General features: G+C 44.0%; 1 protein-coding gene across 3 annotated transcripts in view; it reads left to right on the top strand.

Annotated features, from left to right (window-relative positions):
* The window catches only part of LOC134358081 (solute carrier family 22 member 23), a 137,540-nt gene extending 126,969 nt beyond the window's left edge, over positions 1-10,571 (top strand). For all 3 annotated transcript variants that reach the window (XM_063070014.1, XM_063070013.1, XM_063070016.1), the window contains one exon: positions 9,348-10,571. In XM_063070014.1, the coding sequence (XP_062926084.1) occupies positions 9,348-9,699 (352 nt within the window). In that variant the 3' untranslated portion in view covers positions 9,700-10,571. The remainder of the gene's footprint in view (positions 1-9,347) is intronic.
* The last annotated feature ends 5,824 nt before the right edge of the window (positions 10,572-16,395 follow it).

The raw sequence follows: 16,395 nt of genomic DNA, 5'->3' as shown, positions 1-16,395 counted from the left end.
CTCTTCCCCCCTCTCCCCCCCCCAATCACACGGAAGATCCAGTAGCCTTGTTGAACAACTACCACACTATGGAGCAGCTTCTATTCCCCTGCAGTCAGATTCTCACATGCTTAAAAAAAAATTAGCACTTGATCTCCCAATCTACCTCATGGTGGCCCTTTCATTCTGTGTCTGCCTGCACTGCACATGCTTTGTAACTGCAAGACTATGTTCTGCTTTCAGAATCACGTTTATTATCACTGGCATGTGACGTAAAATTTGTTAACTTAGCAGCAGCAGTTCAATGCAATATATAGTCTAGCAGAGAGAAAAAATTAATACAGGTGCACATTCCTTTATCCGAAATTCTGAAATCCGAAAAGCTCCGAAAACCGAAGTTTTTTTGGTCAACAGCTGACGTCACTCAGGTGTGACGTGGCAGCACTAGCAGAGGCCGCCAGACGTCAGTTGTGGCTCAGCGCTCGTACTGGATACACGTGCATTTGCTGTTCGCTGATATTTTGTGTTCACTGGTGACTTTGTGTTTAATTTCACTGTGAAAATGTCAGAAGAGCTGCAGATACCCCTATGGGTAACAATGAGAAAAAGAGAAGGAATCTTCTCTATCAATAATGCAGAAAGTGGAGTTATTGCAGAAGCTCGATCATGGTGTGTCTGTGAGGCGTCTTACTAAAGAAATTGTGTCGGAGCTACCACTGTATATGATTTAAATAAACAGAAAGACAAGTTGCTGAAGTTTTATAGTGACAGTGGCAGTGACGTTCTACATTTATTCCAGTAAGGCATTTACCATGTGTTTGATTTGATTCGTTTGAAGCTGTATATTTTTATGTTTTATTGAATGTTTTTGTTGGAAATAAAATTCTTCTTGTCAGTATTCCCTAAACAATACAGTATAACAATTATTTACATAGCATTTACATTGTATTAGTATTATATGTAATCTAGAGATGATTTGAAGTATATGGGAAAATGTGCGTAGGTTTGGTGCACCGCTGGGTCTTAAAGTCCACCGCACTGAGACAGGTTAAATAAGGGACTTGAGCATATGTGCTTTTTGGAGGGGGGGAGGGGTCTGAAATCCGAAAAATTCTGAATTCCGAAATGCAACTGGCCCCAAGGATTTCAGATAAGGGATTATGGACCTGTAATAAATAAAATTTAAAAAATAATAAAAAGTAAATCAATTGTGTATATTGAATAGATTTTAAAAATCATGCAAAAAAACAGAAATACTGTATTTTTTTAAAAAGTGAGGTAGTGTCCAAAGATTCAGTGTCCATTTAGGAATCGGACGGCAGAGGGGGAAGAAACTGTTCTTAAGTCGTTGAGTGTGTGCCTTCAGGCTTCTGTAGCTCCTACCTAACGGTAACAGTGAGAAAAGGGTATGTCCTGGGTGCTGGAGGTCTTTAATAATGGATGCTGCCTTTCTGAGATACCACTCCCTGAAGATGTCCTGGATACATTGTAAGTTAGTACCCAAGATGGAGCTGACTAGATTTATAACCTTCTGCAGCTTCTTTCAGTCCTGTGCAGTAGCCCCTCCATACCAGACAGTGATGCAGCCTGTCAGAATGCTCTCCATGGTACAACTATATAAGTTTTTGAGTGTATTTGTTGACATGCCAAATCTCTTTAAACTCCCAATAAAGTATAGCCACTGTCTTGCCTTCTTTATAACTACATTGATATGTTGGGACCAGGTTAGATCCTCAGAGATCTTGACACCCGGGAGCTTGAAGCTGCTCACTCTCTCCAGTTGATCCTTGATCTATTTGTGTATAGAATTGTCTGTCTGGATGCCATATAAAACAATCTTTCAGCACTATCTTGGTGCATATGACAATCATAAACTGTTACACACGGCAGCAGGGGTGGGGGGCAAGGTGTCTGGCCCTAATGGTAGGGCACTGAAAACCTGTGCCAACTGACTGACTGGCTGGAGTGTTCAAGGACATCTTCAACCTCTCACTGCTGCAATGGGAAGTAAGTTCTCATCTGCTTGAAAAGGGTTTCAATCATACTATTGCCCAAGAAAAGCTGGATGAGCTGCATCAACGACGATTGCCCGGCTGCATTCATATGTACTGTGAAAGGTTTAGAATTAACAGCAGGCTGAGCAAGGATGCAATTTGCCTACAACCAGAACATGTCCACAGCAGATGCAGTCTCACTGGCTCTCCACCTGCCTTGGACCATCTGGACAACAGTAACACTTAGGTTAGACTGCAACTTTGTGTTCAACACAATCATCCCATCAGTACTAACCAATAAGCTTAAAATCTGGGCCTCTGGGCCTCCCTTTGCAACTACGTCCTTGACTTGCTCATCGGGAGACCGTTGTAGATCAGTAACAACATCTTGCTGAAAATCAGCACAGACACATCTAAAGGACAAGTGTTCTACTTTCTTTACATACATGACAGTCTGGATTGGCACATCGATAGATTCGTCTGATGCAACACGGTTGGTAGAATGTCAAACATTAGGGGGATAGGAGTGAGATGGGTTGGCTTGTTGAGTGGTGTCACAACACCCTCCCACTCAGCGTCAACAAGCAATTGATTGTGGACCATGAAGGGGAGGTTGGGAGAGCACACACCAGTCATTGAGGGGCTCCTGGGCATCAGCGTCTCAAGAGGATCTATCCTAGGCCCAACATATTGATGCAATCACAAAGAAGGCATGACAGCAGCTATATTTCATTAAGATTTTGAGAAATGGTATGTCATTAAAGACTAAATTTCTACAGGTGGAGAACATTCTGACAGTTTGTGTCACTGCCTGGTATGGAAATTCCAATGCACAGGATGGAAAACAGCTATGAAGGTTGTAGACTCAGCCAGCTCGATATCGGCACAACCCTCACCACCATGAAGGCAGCATCCATCAAAGGCCCTCACCATCTAGGCACACCCTCTTCTCATTCCTACCATCTGGGAGGAGATGCAGGAGCCCGAGGACCCACATTCTATGTTTTATGAACAACTTCGTCCCCTCCAACATGTTGACGCTGAGTGGAAGGGTGTTGTGACACCACTCAACGAGCCAACTCATCTCACACCTATCCCCCTACTGTTTGATATTCTACCAATGGTGTATTTTGCTCTTTTTGCACTATTGAGTTATTTTTGTTTTTCTGGTAACATATAGCACTTTTCAATGTATTTCACTACCCCATGCTGCAAAACAACAAATTTCACAACATGGTAAGTCTGATTCTGATTAGATTAAGCACCTTGAGATAATTTACACTGTTGAGGGTGAGTATTGTTCATGCTGTAAATTACTTTGAGAAGTTATCAGCTGTTGAGGAATCTCCACATTTAGCTCTTTAAAGCTTCTTGCAATTTCTGACATACCTGGATTAATTAGCTGCATGCAGTGGGCTCCACTTTTCCCCACTGAACATTGTTTTTCAACAGTCTTGCCTTGAGTTAATCCCATTTTCATGTCATCCTGTTTAAATTTCATAGCCTTTAGTTAACTTGGCAGTTGTGTTTATATTGGTTTAGCTGGTGGACGCGCCTTAGCAGAAGCATTCATAAATAATGAGTTTCATTGTGTTTCCCGAGGTGCAAAATGTTTTTTGGATTTAAAACCAATGTGGGATATTGGAAATTAAAGAGAGATTGAGTCTCATGAATACAGATGGAGTTCAAAAGTATGGAATGCTTTACGAGAGAAGTCACGCCTGCTGTAGCTTCCCTGCTCTATGGGAGCTCAGTGCTGGCAAACGAGGAATGGGTTGGGATAAGTATGTACAAACCTGTTAGCTTCCCAGATGCAGGAGTGAAACTTGTTTCAGCAAGCGTTTTGTTATTGTAATAACACGAGCAGAAAGTGTACAGTACATGACATTCAGCAGCTCAGCACGGGAAAACATGGTTCAAAGTTGGACACATCATTGGAATTGGATATTTTGACAGGGATCCTGTAAAGTGCTGAAATAACAGATATCAATTATAGAAGCAATTGGTGGAATGAGAAAGATTAAAAAGGTTGAGAGGCTCATCAGATATTCTCAAATTCAAACTGGGGCTGAATAACCAATGGGGAAAGGTGACTTGTTCTTTGGAAGTGAAAAGGGACACTGGGTATAGACTAAATCTCTTGGTTCTCCAATACAGAACTGAAATCTCAGGTCCCGCCTGCATATCTCTCCTTCCTTATTTGATTCTGAGCAGATTCCGCCATCTGCACCCTCCGTCTGTCGCTTCCCAGCTCCTGTTGTTCTCTTCGCTCTCTCCTCCTCCGCCTGTTGCTTCCCGGCTCCTGTTGTTCTCTCCGCTCTCCCCTCCTCCGCCTGTCGCTTCCCGGTTCCTGTTGTTATCTCTGCTCTCTCCTCCTCTGCCTGTCGCTTCCCGGCTCCTGTTGTTATCTCCGCTCTCCTCCGCCTGTCACTTGCCGACTCCTGTTGTTATCTCCGCTCTCTCCTCCTCCGCCTGTCGCTTCCCAGCTCCTGTTGTTCTCTCCGCTCTCCTCCGCCTGTCGCTTCCCGGCTCCTGTTCTCTCCGCTCTCTCCTCCTTCGCCTGTCACTTCCCGGCTCCTGTTGTACTCTCCGCTCTCCCCTCCCCCCTCCTCCGCCTGTCGCTTCCCGGCTCCTGTTGTTCTCTCCGCTCTCCTCCTCCGCCTGTCGCTTCCCGGCTCCTGTTGTTATCTCCGCTCTCCCCTCCTCCGCCTGTCGCTTCCTGGCTCCTGTTGTTCTCTCCGCTGTCTCCTCCTCCGCCTGTCGCTTCCCGGCTCCTGTTGTTCTCTCCGCTCTCCTCCTCCGCCTGTCGCTTCCCGGCTCCTGTTGTTATCTCCGCTCTCCCCTCCTCCGCCTGTCGCTTCCTGGCTCCTGTTGTTCTCTCCACTGTCTCCTCCTCCACCTGTCACTTCCCAGCTCCTGTTGTTATCTCCGCTCTCCTCCTCCGCCTATCGCTTCCCGGCTCCTGTTGTTCTCTCCACTCTCCTCCTCTGCCTGTTGCTTCCCGGCTCCTGTTGTTCTCTCCGCTCTACCCTCCTCTGCCTGTCGTTTCCTGGCTCCTTTTGCAACCTCTGCTCTCCCCTCCTCTGCCTGTCCATTACTTTTTTTATTATTGAGATACAGCACAGAACAGGCCCTCCCAGCCCTTCGAGCCACACCACCCAGCGATCCCGAATTTAACCCTAGCCTAATCACGGGACAATTCACAGTGACCAATTGACCTACCAACCGGTATGTCTTTGGACTGTGGAAGGAAACCAGAGCACCCGGAGGAAACCCACACAGTCACAGGGAGAACATACAAACTCCTTACAGCAACCCTCCACATCTGGATCTACCCATCTCTTGCCAGCTCTTGTTCCAACATCTTTTTTAAAATATTGGTCATTTCTCCTCTATCTTGTCCAGACGAAAGGTCTCAACCCAAATCCCTGACTATATATTCCTCCTCAGATGCTCCCTCACCTTCTGAGTTCCTACATCTTGTTTGTTGCTCTCATGTGCAACTGTGGCTGGAAGGGTTACTGGGACTTCTCCCCCTGCCCCACCGGGGAGGTTAGTGTCAGAATGTGCCCTCATGCTGTCAACCGTGGCTTCTATTGTGTGGACAAAGTGAAAGAGTTCACATGGCCAACATTTGCTGTGGAATAATTACTTACTCCTGGACCCTCTAACTGATGCACACTGTTCCAAAAACAAACTCACCACCACTCCCCCCCACCCGCCCCATGTTCCCTCTCAGCTGTGTGCGTGTGCATACGCACACACGTTTTTCAACCAGCGCACAAAGGAAATTAGGGTTAGTTACCTAAAATAGTGTAGTAATTAATAATTATACTTACTGAAAATAATCTTTTAGCTAACTGTTTCTGTTAACTAGTTAGTCGGTTTTTCAAATACCACAATGCACATCACTAATTTACATCACCTCACCTTTCCTGTTCCGGTTTATACAGCTGCATGATGGCGGCAGCCATTTTTGGTGGACAGTATTCGTGTCGTAAAGTTTATAAAGATCTGTTTCAAATCCTGTAGATAGCTTACTAAGTTTTTATTGAAAAATGACCATGGCTAAATACTGTCACAAGAAATTGATAAATATCACATACAAAGTAGCTTTACAGATTTTAAGTGATGTCTTTGAACTGACTGCACTGTGCAAGATTCTGCAAAAAAGTGTCCTGACACTAATTGATTCACTTCATTTTGCACGAGGCAAAATTAACAAGATAAAAAAGCAGTGTCTGGGAGACAATGTTTTGCGGAGTGACAAAGTTAAAGTTTTGCTAAGCCAACAATGTGAAGAAAACGTCACAGTAGATACAAGTTCGCTGTTGACTTTTATAAATAGTCTTTGTGTTCATTTAGAAGAAAGGTTTCCTGAAGATGAGGTTCAAGAATGGTCAGCTTTTGATTTCTCCACAATTGCAGATTGTGACTTCACATTTGGTGATGAACAAGTTAATGCCTTGTGTCTAAAATATGATTTTCTAGCTGAAAATACTGTAATAGTTAGACAGTTTAATGATTTCAAATTTTCCATGCGAGAAAAAATTAAATCCAAACTGATTTCAATCTTTGCTCAAATGGTGACATTTGTACTTCAAAATGAACAGTTTTGCGACCTTGCACAGTTGATGGACATTGGGGGAACCTTTCTTGTGTCTAGTGCGGACTGTGAGTGAGGTTTTAGCCCACTGAATCAACTCAAAAACAAGCTGAGAAACCGTTTGGGTGAATGTCATTTGGATATGTTAATGAGAATCAAAAGCTATCAATGGGATGGAAGTTCTATTAGTCTAGATAGTGTTTACAGAGAATGGGTAAATGCCAAAGACAGGAGAGAGAAAACATAACAATGACTTAAATATGTATGTTATTTTGTTATTATTCTGTGCAGTTTTATGTCAAATATTTTGTAAACCTACATAAACTGTGCGATGTGTGCATTCAGAGCGCACATACTTTTGTCATAGGAAAAAATTTGCACAACGTAAGATTTTTGCGACACTGACTACTGAAAATTAGAGGGAACATTGCTCCCCCCCTCCTTAAAGTCATGCATTTATTTAAAATATGGAATGTATTCCATTAATTTAAAGCTGTCACCTTGATTGATAATTGTTGCTCAGAGGTGTTTCTGAGTTATTTGCTTTTTTTTGTTATGTTGTTATTCCTCCCTGTGCCTTTGGGGCACATTGGCAGGAATCTTGCTGTTTCTTTAGCATTTTGTCTGTTTTTTAACAAAGCTGAGATGCTAACCTGATGCTGAACCCAGCACAGATGGAAAGCATGCAAAGGGCCGGCTGGATGTGAACCAGGAGCCGGCTGGATTTGAACCCAGGACCACCTGCCTCAAAGTTCAGTGCTGATGCCACTACACCAATGGCTGGTTATTTTGTTTTATATAGTTTGTCACCATTCAAGTTTTCTGGATGGTCATGTAGTTATCCTGTTTTAATTAACAGGGATTTACAAGAATTTATTTAGTAAATTCAGGACTGTTACTTAATTTTAATCCCTAAAGGATTCAGTAATCTGGTGGCCATTAATCAGCCAGTAGCAGTGAAAGGTGAGGGTGGTTGGCTTCACCGTTTCCATGGTGGGATTGATTCTTTATTCTGAAATCCTACCAGTGCTAACCATCACATCTGGGCTGATCCTGTCACCCAGGTTAAACCACCTCCACTCTCTCCAGTCTTCCCATCCAAGCGGTTTAATTCGGGCAGCTGTGTCCCGGCATTTGAAGAGTCAGTAACCGGATCAATCTGCCTTATTGTGATGGAGCCTGTAACACAAAGGCCAAGTGGACTTCATCGTTAGATCCTACAAGGATAACGAAAAGCTTACTTGCAGCAGGATCACACAGCATCAGATACAGTATTCACAAGAAAAACAGAAATTAATCATAAATGATCACTTTTACAAGAAAGAATACAATTGGAACAAAGCTTATTTTAGGTCAAAGTGGTCATGGTATTGCTGTACTGTTGTGATTAGGGTTTGGCCGATTGGTTCGAGAAATGGATGGTTGAAGGGAAGTGACTCTTCTTGAACCTGGTGGTGTGGGGTTTTCAACTCACGCACTTCCTGCTCAGTGGTAGTTGTGAGAAGATGGTATGGCATCAACTGTTGGGAACTATCAGTGACACCTTGTGACGGGAGAGCAAGGTTTACCAGCTGCCGCAGTCTCCCTCGCATCATATTCAAGGGAACAGGTTTGGAATATTATCTCCCAATGGTTCAAGTGAATCCAATGAGAGGAGAGTGTTGCTGGACACACAAACACTGGCCTCTCACACTGAAACAGGGAAATGAAATTACAGCTGGAGGAACTCTACAGGTCAGGCAGCATCTGTGGAAGGAAATGGTTAGTATTTTGGCTCAAGGTCTCTCATCTACACTGAAAGTAGAGGAGAGATGGCTGGTGTGAAAGGTGAGGGGATGGGATGAGCTGTGCAGGTACTCTGAGGGTTAATTTTCATCTAGACTGTCAGTCTGGAATGTCAACTGTGCATTCACTCTCGCTGCCCTGCCCCACCAACACCACCGATGTTGCTTGGCTGCATTTAGATTGACAATACTTCTATGCTGTAAAGCTTCATTTCCCAGCTCAAGGCCAGTACTCAGCAAGCAGACAACATCTGTAGGACAAGAAGCAAAATTGACGTTTCAGAGCACTGGCTGTTCGTCAGAATGCTTTGTTTTGAATTTCTGGCATTTGCAGGTTTTCGATCTTCTAGTCAGTTTCCACCTGTGGGGGAGGGTGGACTTGGAACTGTCAGTGGCCATTCTGTGGAGGAGACAGTGTTGGACAGATGAGCTGACTTGAGTAGCAAAACACTGAATGTCAACCCAAGGCAGCTTTTGTTTGTGTGACATCCAGACAAATCATTCAACACGTGACAGAGAGAGGTAATACCAGAGGGAAAGGGTGCTGCATCTAGTGTTAAATTGACAGATAAAATCCACCCCTGGGAGACAAATAAAATGAAAGGGTCACAAAGTAGTTGAGATTGAATTCACCTTTATCATACTACAGGAGTTTAGTTCCAAGAATCTAATGGTGGGATGGAAGCTGTCGTTGAGCGATGGGACACGTTTTCAAGTTTTTGTATTATCGATCCGAAGGGAGGGGAGAAGAGAGAATGACCAGGGTGGGAATGTTTTTTTTAATTATGTTGGCTGCTCTCTGGAGGCAGTGGGAAGTGTAACTGGTCCTTGGAGGGGAGGCTGGTTTTCAGGATGAATTCACTACTCTGCAGTTTTGTTTGTTTGTTTTTCTTGCAGTCTTGAGCAGAGCTGTTGCGATCCCGAGCTGTGCTGCATCAGGAGACGTGCACTCCTTGTTGACGGGTTTCTCCTTTTCCTTTCCAGGAGTGGAGGTCTGGGTCTGGTGATGGCCAGTGCAGGCTTTGGGCAGCTCACTGCTCCCATCATGGAACTCCATAATCAGAAGGGCTACTTCCTGCATCACATCATCTTCGCCAGCTGCACTGTCATCTGCATCATTTGCATTCTGCTTCTGCCCGAAAGCAAAGGACAGAACCTTCCGGACTCCATGGAGGATGGGGACAACTACCCCAGGCATCCCCTCATGCCTGCCAGAAGGGCGGAGCAGCCGCTTCTTTTCAACACAGAGCTGAAGCGATACTCGGGGCTGGCTCCACACCTGGGTCCTGGGCAGACTGAGGTGGTCCCCACTGCTAATGGCACAAGCCCCACGTGACCCTCACTGTTCTTTTCACAGCTGCATCTAACAGTCAGTAGGCTCTTTTTTTGAGAGAATTAATTGGTCAAGGGTTTTAATTTTGCACTGGGCAGCTTTGTGGACTGTTCTGGAGCTCGGTGCTGGCGCCTGTGCTGTTGAAGGTCGGAGGGCAGTGTTGGAGATACAGCCTTTATAGGACTGCACAGAGCAAGACCGGATCTTCAGGGCAGAGGGTGATATCCCTCACACTGTCAGCTTCCCTACATTGTCCCCACCTTTTCCAGGCCCAGTCCACCTTGCTACCCTCCTCCCTCTCTCATTCCGCTGTCTGCTCCTTCCCTCAGCTGGTGACCCCTTCTTAGCTGTGGACACCAACCGCATCAACACTACACAAAACTGCTTCTTATTCCTCAGAGATGGGTGGTTTCATTCAGCTCCGTTCATCTCTGGACAGTGCTAATCTTGTTTTAATACCAGTATTTCCCTCCCTTCCCCTACTCTTCAGAGGTATTTAAGATGGTGTTTTGTAATGTTCAGGTTGTGGTAAGCAATTCACTTTTTAAAATCATGTACGGGTGTAAATTAAAAGTAAGCATTGTTTTTAAATGTTTCTCTCACTGACACCATTTGTACAAAGGTGCCTATTCTCAATGTTATTTTCACTACCTGAAATCTCTCGAGTCACTCACCTTTCTCCATCTGTCACTTTACCAGTGAAAATGGTTAAACACTTGAGAGGCCCAGGTTTTCCTAGTGTCTCTTGGGTTTTGTGGTTCAGGCACTGACATGTTTTCTGACATCACTGAAAATTCTGCTTATTACTAGGTGAATATTTTAAAATAGAAAATAAAATCCAATTTCATGTACGCCAACCTGCTTTATCTACCTACTCTGTAAAGTTGAGACCAGGCAGAGCTAGGTTGTGCCTGTACTGTAACCAGTGAAAGGTAAACAGTACAGCATAAGACCAGGCCCTTTAAGTTTTGGGTTTGGATTTACTAGTAATTCAATGCCTAACTAAACTAATCTGTTCTCCTTATGCAATATTTATGCCCCTCCATTACCTGCACATTCATGTGCTTGGCTAAGAGCCTCTTAAATGGCTCTTAAATTTACATCTGCTATCACTGCTGGCAGCATTTTCTAGGCTGCTGCAGTTCCATAACAGGCTTAATATGGTATGAGAGTTATTGCCCTCATAGTTCAAAGTAAATTTACTATCAAAGTGCACATACATTACTATATACTACCCTGAGATTTATTTTCTTGGGGGCACTCACAGTAAATACAAAGAAGCACAATGAAAAACTACACATGCAAAAGTGGACAGACAACCAAGACGCAACAGAAAAGAAGCTGCAAGTACATTAAAATAAAACAAATGATAATGTTCTCATAACACCACACACAAAAATAAATAAATGCTGGTGAACGTAGCAGGCCAGGCAGCATCTATAGGAAGCGGTACAGTCGACGTTTCGGGCCGAGACCCTTCGTCAGGACTCGTGTTTTTTTTTGTGTGTGTTGCTTGAATTTCCAGCATCTGCAGATTTCCTCCTGTTTGCGTTTTTAAATAATGTCCTCATTATTGTTTATTTATTAAGTATGAGCGAGTAGAGCAGGGGGCTAAACACACAGCCTTATGGTGCACCTGTGCTGATGGAGATTGTGGAGGAGACCTTGTTGCCAATCCGAATGACTGGGGTCTCCAAGTGAGGAAATCAAGGATCCAATTGCACAAGAAGTATCGAGGCCCAGATCTTGGAGCTTCATTGATCAGTTTTGAGGAACGATGGTATTGCATGTAGAGCTGTTGTCAATAAGAAACATCCTGATGTATGCATCTTCACTGTCCAGGTGTTCCAGAGCTGAGGGAAGAGCCAATGAAATGGCGTCTGCTGGTGACTTGTTGTGATAGCAGCAAATTGAAGCAGATCCAGGTCACTTCTCAGGCAGGAGTAGATGTTTCATCACCAACCTCTGAAAGCACTTTATTGCAGGGGATGTAAGTGCTTCTAGAGATGATAGTCAATGAGGCATGTTACCATGTTCTCCTGCACCTGTATGATTGAAGCCTGCGGATTAACAAAGCGAGAGGGTAAAGATGTTGGTAAATACTAACCAGTTTATCTGCAGGTCTTTGGTACTCAGCCACCTACACGACCTGGGCCGGATGCTTTCTGTGGGTTCACCCTCCTCACAGATGCCCTCACTTCAGCCTCGGACTAAGATTACCCAGTTGTCAGGGGCTGTGGGAGTTTGTGAAGGTCCCTCCGTGTTCTGTCAGTCAAAGTGAGCATAAAAGGCGTTGAGTCATCTGGGAGCAAAACCTATGAAGTGACATTAGTTCAACTGAGGGACAGCAGTGGCTTGACCCTTGAACTCATGCATGTGGAAAAGGGGTGAATTAGCAGGAGCCTAATAATTTTCTGGGATTCCACTCCTGCACGGAAGTTTCAGAAAGCTAAGTATCGGCATTAATAATCTACAAATCCATAAAACGAAATCATGGTTGTGGTCATTAGAAGGTATATTTGAAGACGTAATTAACAATGAAAATAGAGAAACTGGTATGAATTTTGACAAAAAAAGATTAGGTTTGACTAACTTGGAGTTCCCTGAGCATGGGACTCATAAAGGGAAGGCATTGAGTGTGGTATTTTGGGTTTCTGGAGAGTTTTTGATGATGACCTCAACAGATAGGTTGGTCACGTGTAATTGGGGGTAATATACTGGCAAGATTATTAAATAAAAATAGGAATAAATGGATAATTGAGGTTGGCAGGCCATGACTATTGGAGACTAGCTTGAAGTCCAACAATTTCGCAGAGGGGACCAACTGTCATAATTCGAATAATCACTGACAATACTGGGTGTGATTCTGAGTTTAGAGAAGCTTCAAAGATGTATGGACAAGGTGAATGAGTGGGTGAGAACGTAGGAGGTGAGATGTAGTGCAGGGGAAATGTCCTGGCTGGGAAGATGCACAAATCATTGAGGCCATCAAGCAGGTGTAACAGGTAATTAGGAGGACAAAAGATATGATAATTTTTAAACAAGAAGCTCTGATTACAAGAACATGTTAGTCTGAGTGCAATGTACAGTGGAGATACAGGAGACTGAAGGAGCTGGAATTAGAGCAACACAGGAGGCCAGGCAGCATCTTTTGGACACAATGGTTATGGATTGGCAGTACATTTGCAAGTTAGGGAAACCTGTAGCAGTGTTCTGATGCACCTGAAGTCTTTGGTAGAGGTCACAGGATTGGGGGCTGTTGCTGGCTTTGTCTGGGTGAGTGAAGCCAGTACATTTAGTGGTTAGTGCACACTCAATGATGCTAATGCCATTAAATGTTCAAGAGATGTTTAAATTCTGCATTGTTGAATTGATCATTGTGTGGCATTCTATGACACATAACTTGCCATGTAATTAGCTCTACCTGAATGTTGTCTAGGTCTTGCTGCATGCAGGCGTAGCCTGCTTCATTGGTCAAAGCGTTCTGAATGCCACTGAATATTGTGCAGGTATCTGAGTTATGATTGATGGAACAATTAAAGATAGTTGGATTAGGGCACTGGCCTGAGGATTACTCATAGCCCTCTATTTTTCTGAGCTCCATCTACCTATCCAAGAGTCTCTTAAAAGACCCTATCGTATCCGCCTCCGCTACCATCGCTGGCAGCCTATTCCATGCACTCACCACTCTCTGTGTATATAAAAAAAACTTACCGCTAACATTCTCTCTGTACCTGAAAACTGTGCTCTCTCAGGTTAGCCATTTCAGCCCTGGGAAAAAGCCTCTGACTATCAATGCCTGTCATCATCATCATCATCATCATCTAACACCATCCTCTGCCTTCTGTGGGGAAACCAATGATGAATCCATGCAGTCAAGTTCCCTTGGATCACCTGCCTCCTGGCGTTCTAAGTAAGTCTAATATAGGGAAGCTTGTCGAATGCCTTACCAAAATCCATATCCACCACGTCCACTGCTATGCTTTCATCAAGATATTTTGTCCTCAAATAATTCAGTCAGGCTCATGAGGCACAACCTGCCTCCAAGGCTGCATTGAGCATGCCTAATTAGACTATGCTTCTCCAAATGCTTGTTCTAATCCTATCTCTAAGAATCCTCTCTAATACTTTGTTACCACTGACATAAGAGCCATAGGCCTATAATTAACTACTCCATTGCTCAATCAAAGGAATAACATTTGCCACCCTCCAATACATTACTTCTGTGGCAAGTGAGGATGCATTGATAATTGCCAAAGGTGCACCAATCTCTTCTCTTGTTTCCTCTAATAACCCTGGGGTATATCCTGTCTGGCCTCAAAAGCTTATCTGTCTTAATGTTTTTCAGCAGTTCCAACACATTAACATATTCCAGCATGGTTTGTTTTACCTTTGCCCATCAACTTTAGTTTTACTTGGTCCTCGATGCCACAGGCAAATTCTGCATTGATATCACTCAATTCACCTCTGGAGTTCAGCTTTTCAGTTAGTATTTAGACCAAGACTCTGAGACCTGGAGTCAATAGTAACAGGAACATCGAGGACCAGACAGGGAGACGATTCTGGAAAGGTGTAATAATAACAGGGTTGTCATGGTGGGAGATTTTAATTTCCCAATTATCGATTGGCATCTCCCTAGAGCAAGGGGTTCAGATGGGGTGGAATTTGTTAGGTGTGTTCAGGAAGGTTTTTTGACACAATATGTAGATAAGCCTACAAGAGGAGGGGCTGTACTTGATCTGGTATTCGGAAATGAACCTGGTCAGGTGTCAGATCTCTCAGTGGGAGAGCATTTTGGAGATAGTGATCACAATTCTATCTCCTTTACCATAGCATTGGAGAAGGATAGGAACAGACAAGTTAAGAAAGCGTTTAATTGCAGTAAGGGGAAATACGAGGCTATCAGGCAGAAACTTGGAAGCATAAATTGGGAACAGATGTACGGAAGAAATGTGACAAATATTTGCATGGAGTTCTGCACAGGTATGTTCCAATGCGAGAGGGAAAGGATGGTAAGGTACAGGAATCGTGGTGTACAAAGGCTGTTGTAAATCCAGTCAAGAAGAAAAGAAAAGCTTAGGAAAGATTCAAAAAACTAGGTAATGATAGAGATCTATATTATAAGGCTAGCAGGAAGGAGCTTAAGAATGAAACTAGGAGAGCCAGAAGGGGCCATGAGAAGGCCTTGGTGGACAGGATTAAGGAAAATCCCAAGGCATTCTGCAAATATGTGAAGAGCAAGAGGATAAGATGTGAGAGTGTAGGACCAATCAAGTGTGACAGTGGGAAAATGTGTATGAAACCAGAGGAGATAGCAGAGGTACTTAATGAGTACTTTGCTTCAGTATTCACTACGGAAAAGGATCTTGGCAATTGTAGGTATGACTTACAGTGGACTGAAAAGCTTGAGAATGTAGATATTAAGGAAGAGGATGTGCTGGAGCTTTTGGAAAGCATCAAGTTGGATAAGTCACTGGTACCGGATGAGATGTACCCCAGGCTACTGTGGGAGGCGAGGGAGGAGATTGCAGAGCCTCTGGCAATGATCCTTGCATCATCAAAGGGGACAGAAGAGGTTCCAAAGGATTGAGGGGTTGTGGATGTTGTTCCCTTATTCAAGAAAGGGAGTAGAGATAGCCCAGGAAATTATAGACCAGTGAGTCTTACCTCATTGGTTGTTAAGTTGATGGAGAAGATCCTGAGAGGCAGGATTTATGAACATTTGGAGAGGTATAATATGATTAGGAATAGTCAGCATGGCTTTGTCAAGGGCAGGTCATGCCTTACGAGCCTGATTGAATTTTTTGAGGATGTGACTGAACACATTGATGAAGGTAGAGCAGTAGATGTAGTGTATATGAATTTCAGCAAGGCATTTGATAAGGTATCCCATGCGAGGCTTATTGAGAAAGTAAGGAGGCATCAGATCCATGGAGACATCGCTTTGTGGATCCAGAACTGGTTTGCCCACAGAAGGCAAAGAGTGGTTATAGATGGGTCATATTCTGCATGGAAATCGGTGACCAGTGGTGTGCCTCAGGGATCTGTTCTGGGACCCCCTATTCCTTGTGATTTTTATAAATGCCCTGGATGAGGAACTGGAGGGATAGGTTAGTAACTTTACTGATGACACCAAGGTTGGGGGTGTTGTGGATAGTGTGGAGGGCTCAGAGGATATAGCAGGACATTGATAGGATGCAAAACTGGGCAGAGAAGTGGCAGATGGAGTTCAACCCAGATAAGTGTGAAGTGGTTCATTTTGGTAGGTCAAATATGATGGCAGAATATAATATTAATGGTAAGACTCTTGGCAGTGTGGAGGATCAGAGGGATCTTGGGGTCAGAGTCCTTAGGACACTCAAAGCTGGTGCTCCTGTTGACTCTGTGGTTAAGAAGGCATACAGTGCATTGGCCGTCATCAATCGTGGGATTGAGTTTAGGATCAGAGAGGTAATGTTGCAGCTATATAGGACCGTGGTCAGACTCCACTTGGAGTACTGTGCTCAGTTCTAGTCACCTCACTACAGGAAGAATGTGGAAACCATAGAAAGGGTGCAGAGGAGATTTACAAGGATGTTGCCTGGATTGGGGAGCATGCCTTCTGAGAATAGGTTGAGTGAATTTGGCCTTTTCTCCTTGGAGCGACAGAGGATGAGAGGTGACCCGGTACAGGTGTATAAGATGATGAGAGGCATCAAT

The sequence above is a fragment of the Mobula hypostoma genome, chromosome 17 (assembly GCF_963921235.1).
Source record: "Mobula hypostoma chromosome 17, sMobHyp1.1, whole genome shotgun sequence".
NCBI classification, from domain to species: domain Eukaryota; kingdom Metazoa; phylum Chordata; class Chondrichthyes; order Myliobatiformes; family Myliobatidae; genus Mobula; species Mobula hypostoma.
Note: the sequence above shows the minus strand (reverse complement) of the source record. Positions and strands in the feature narration are given on the sequence as shown.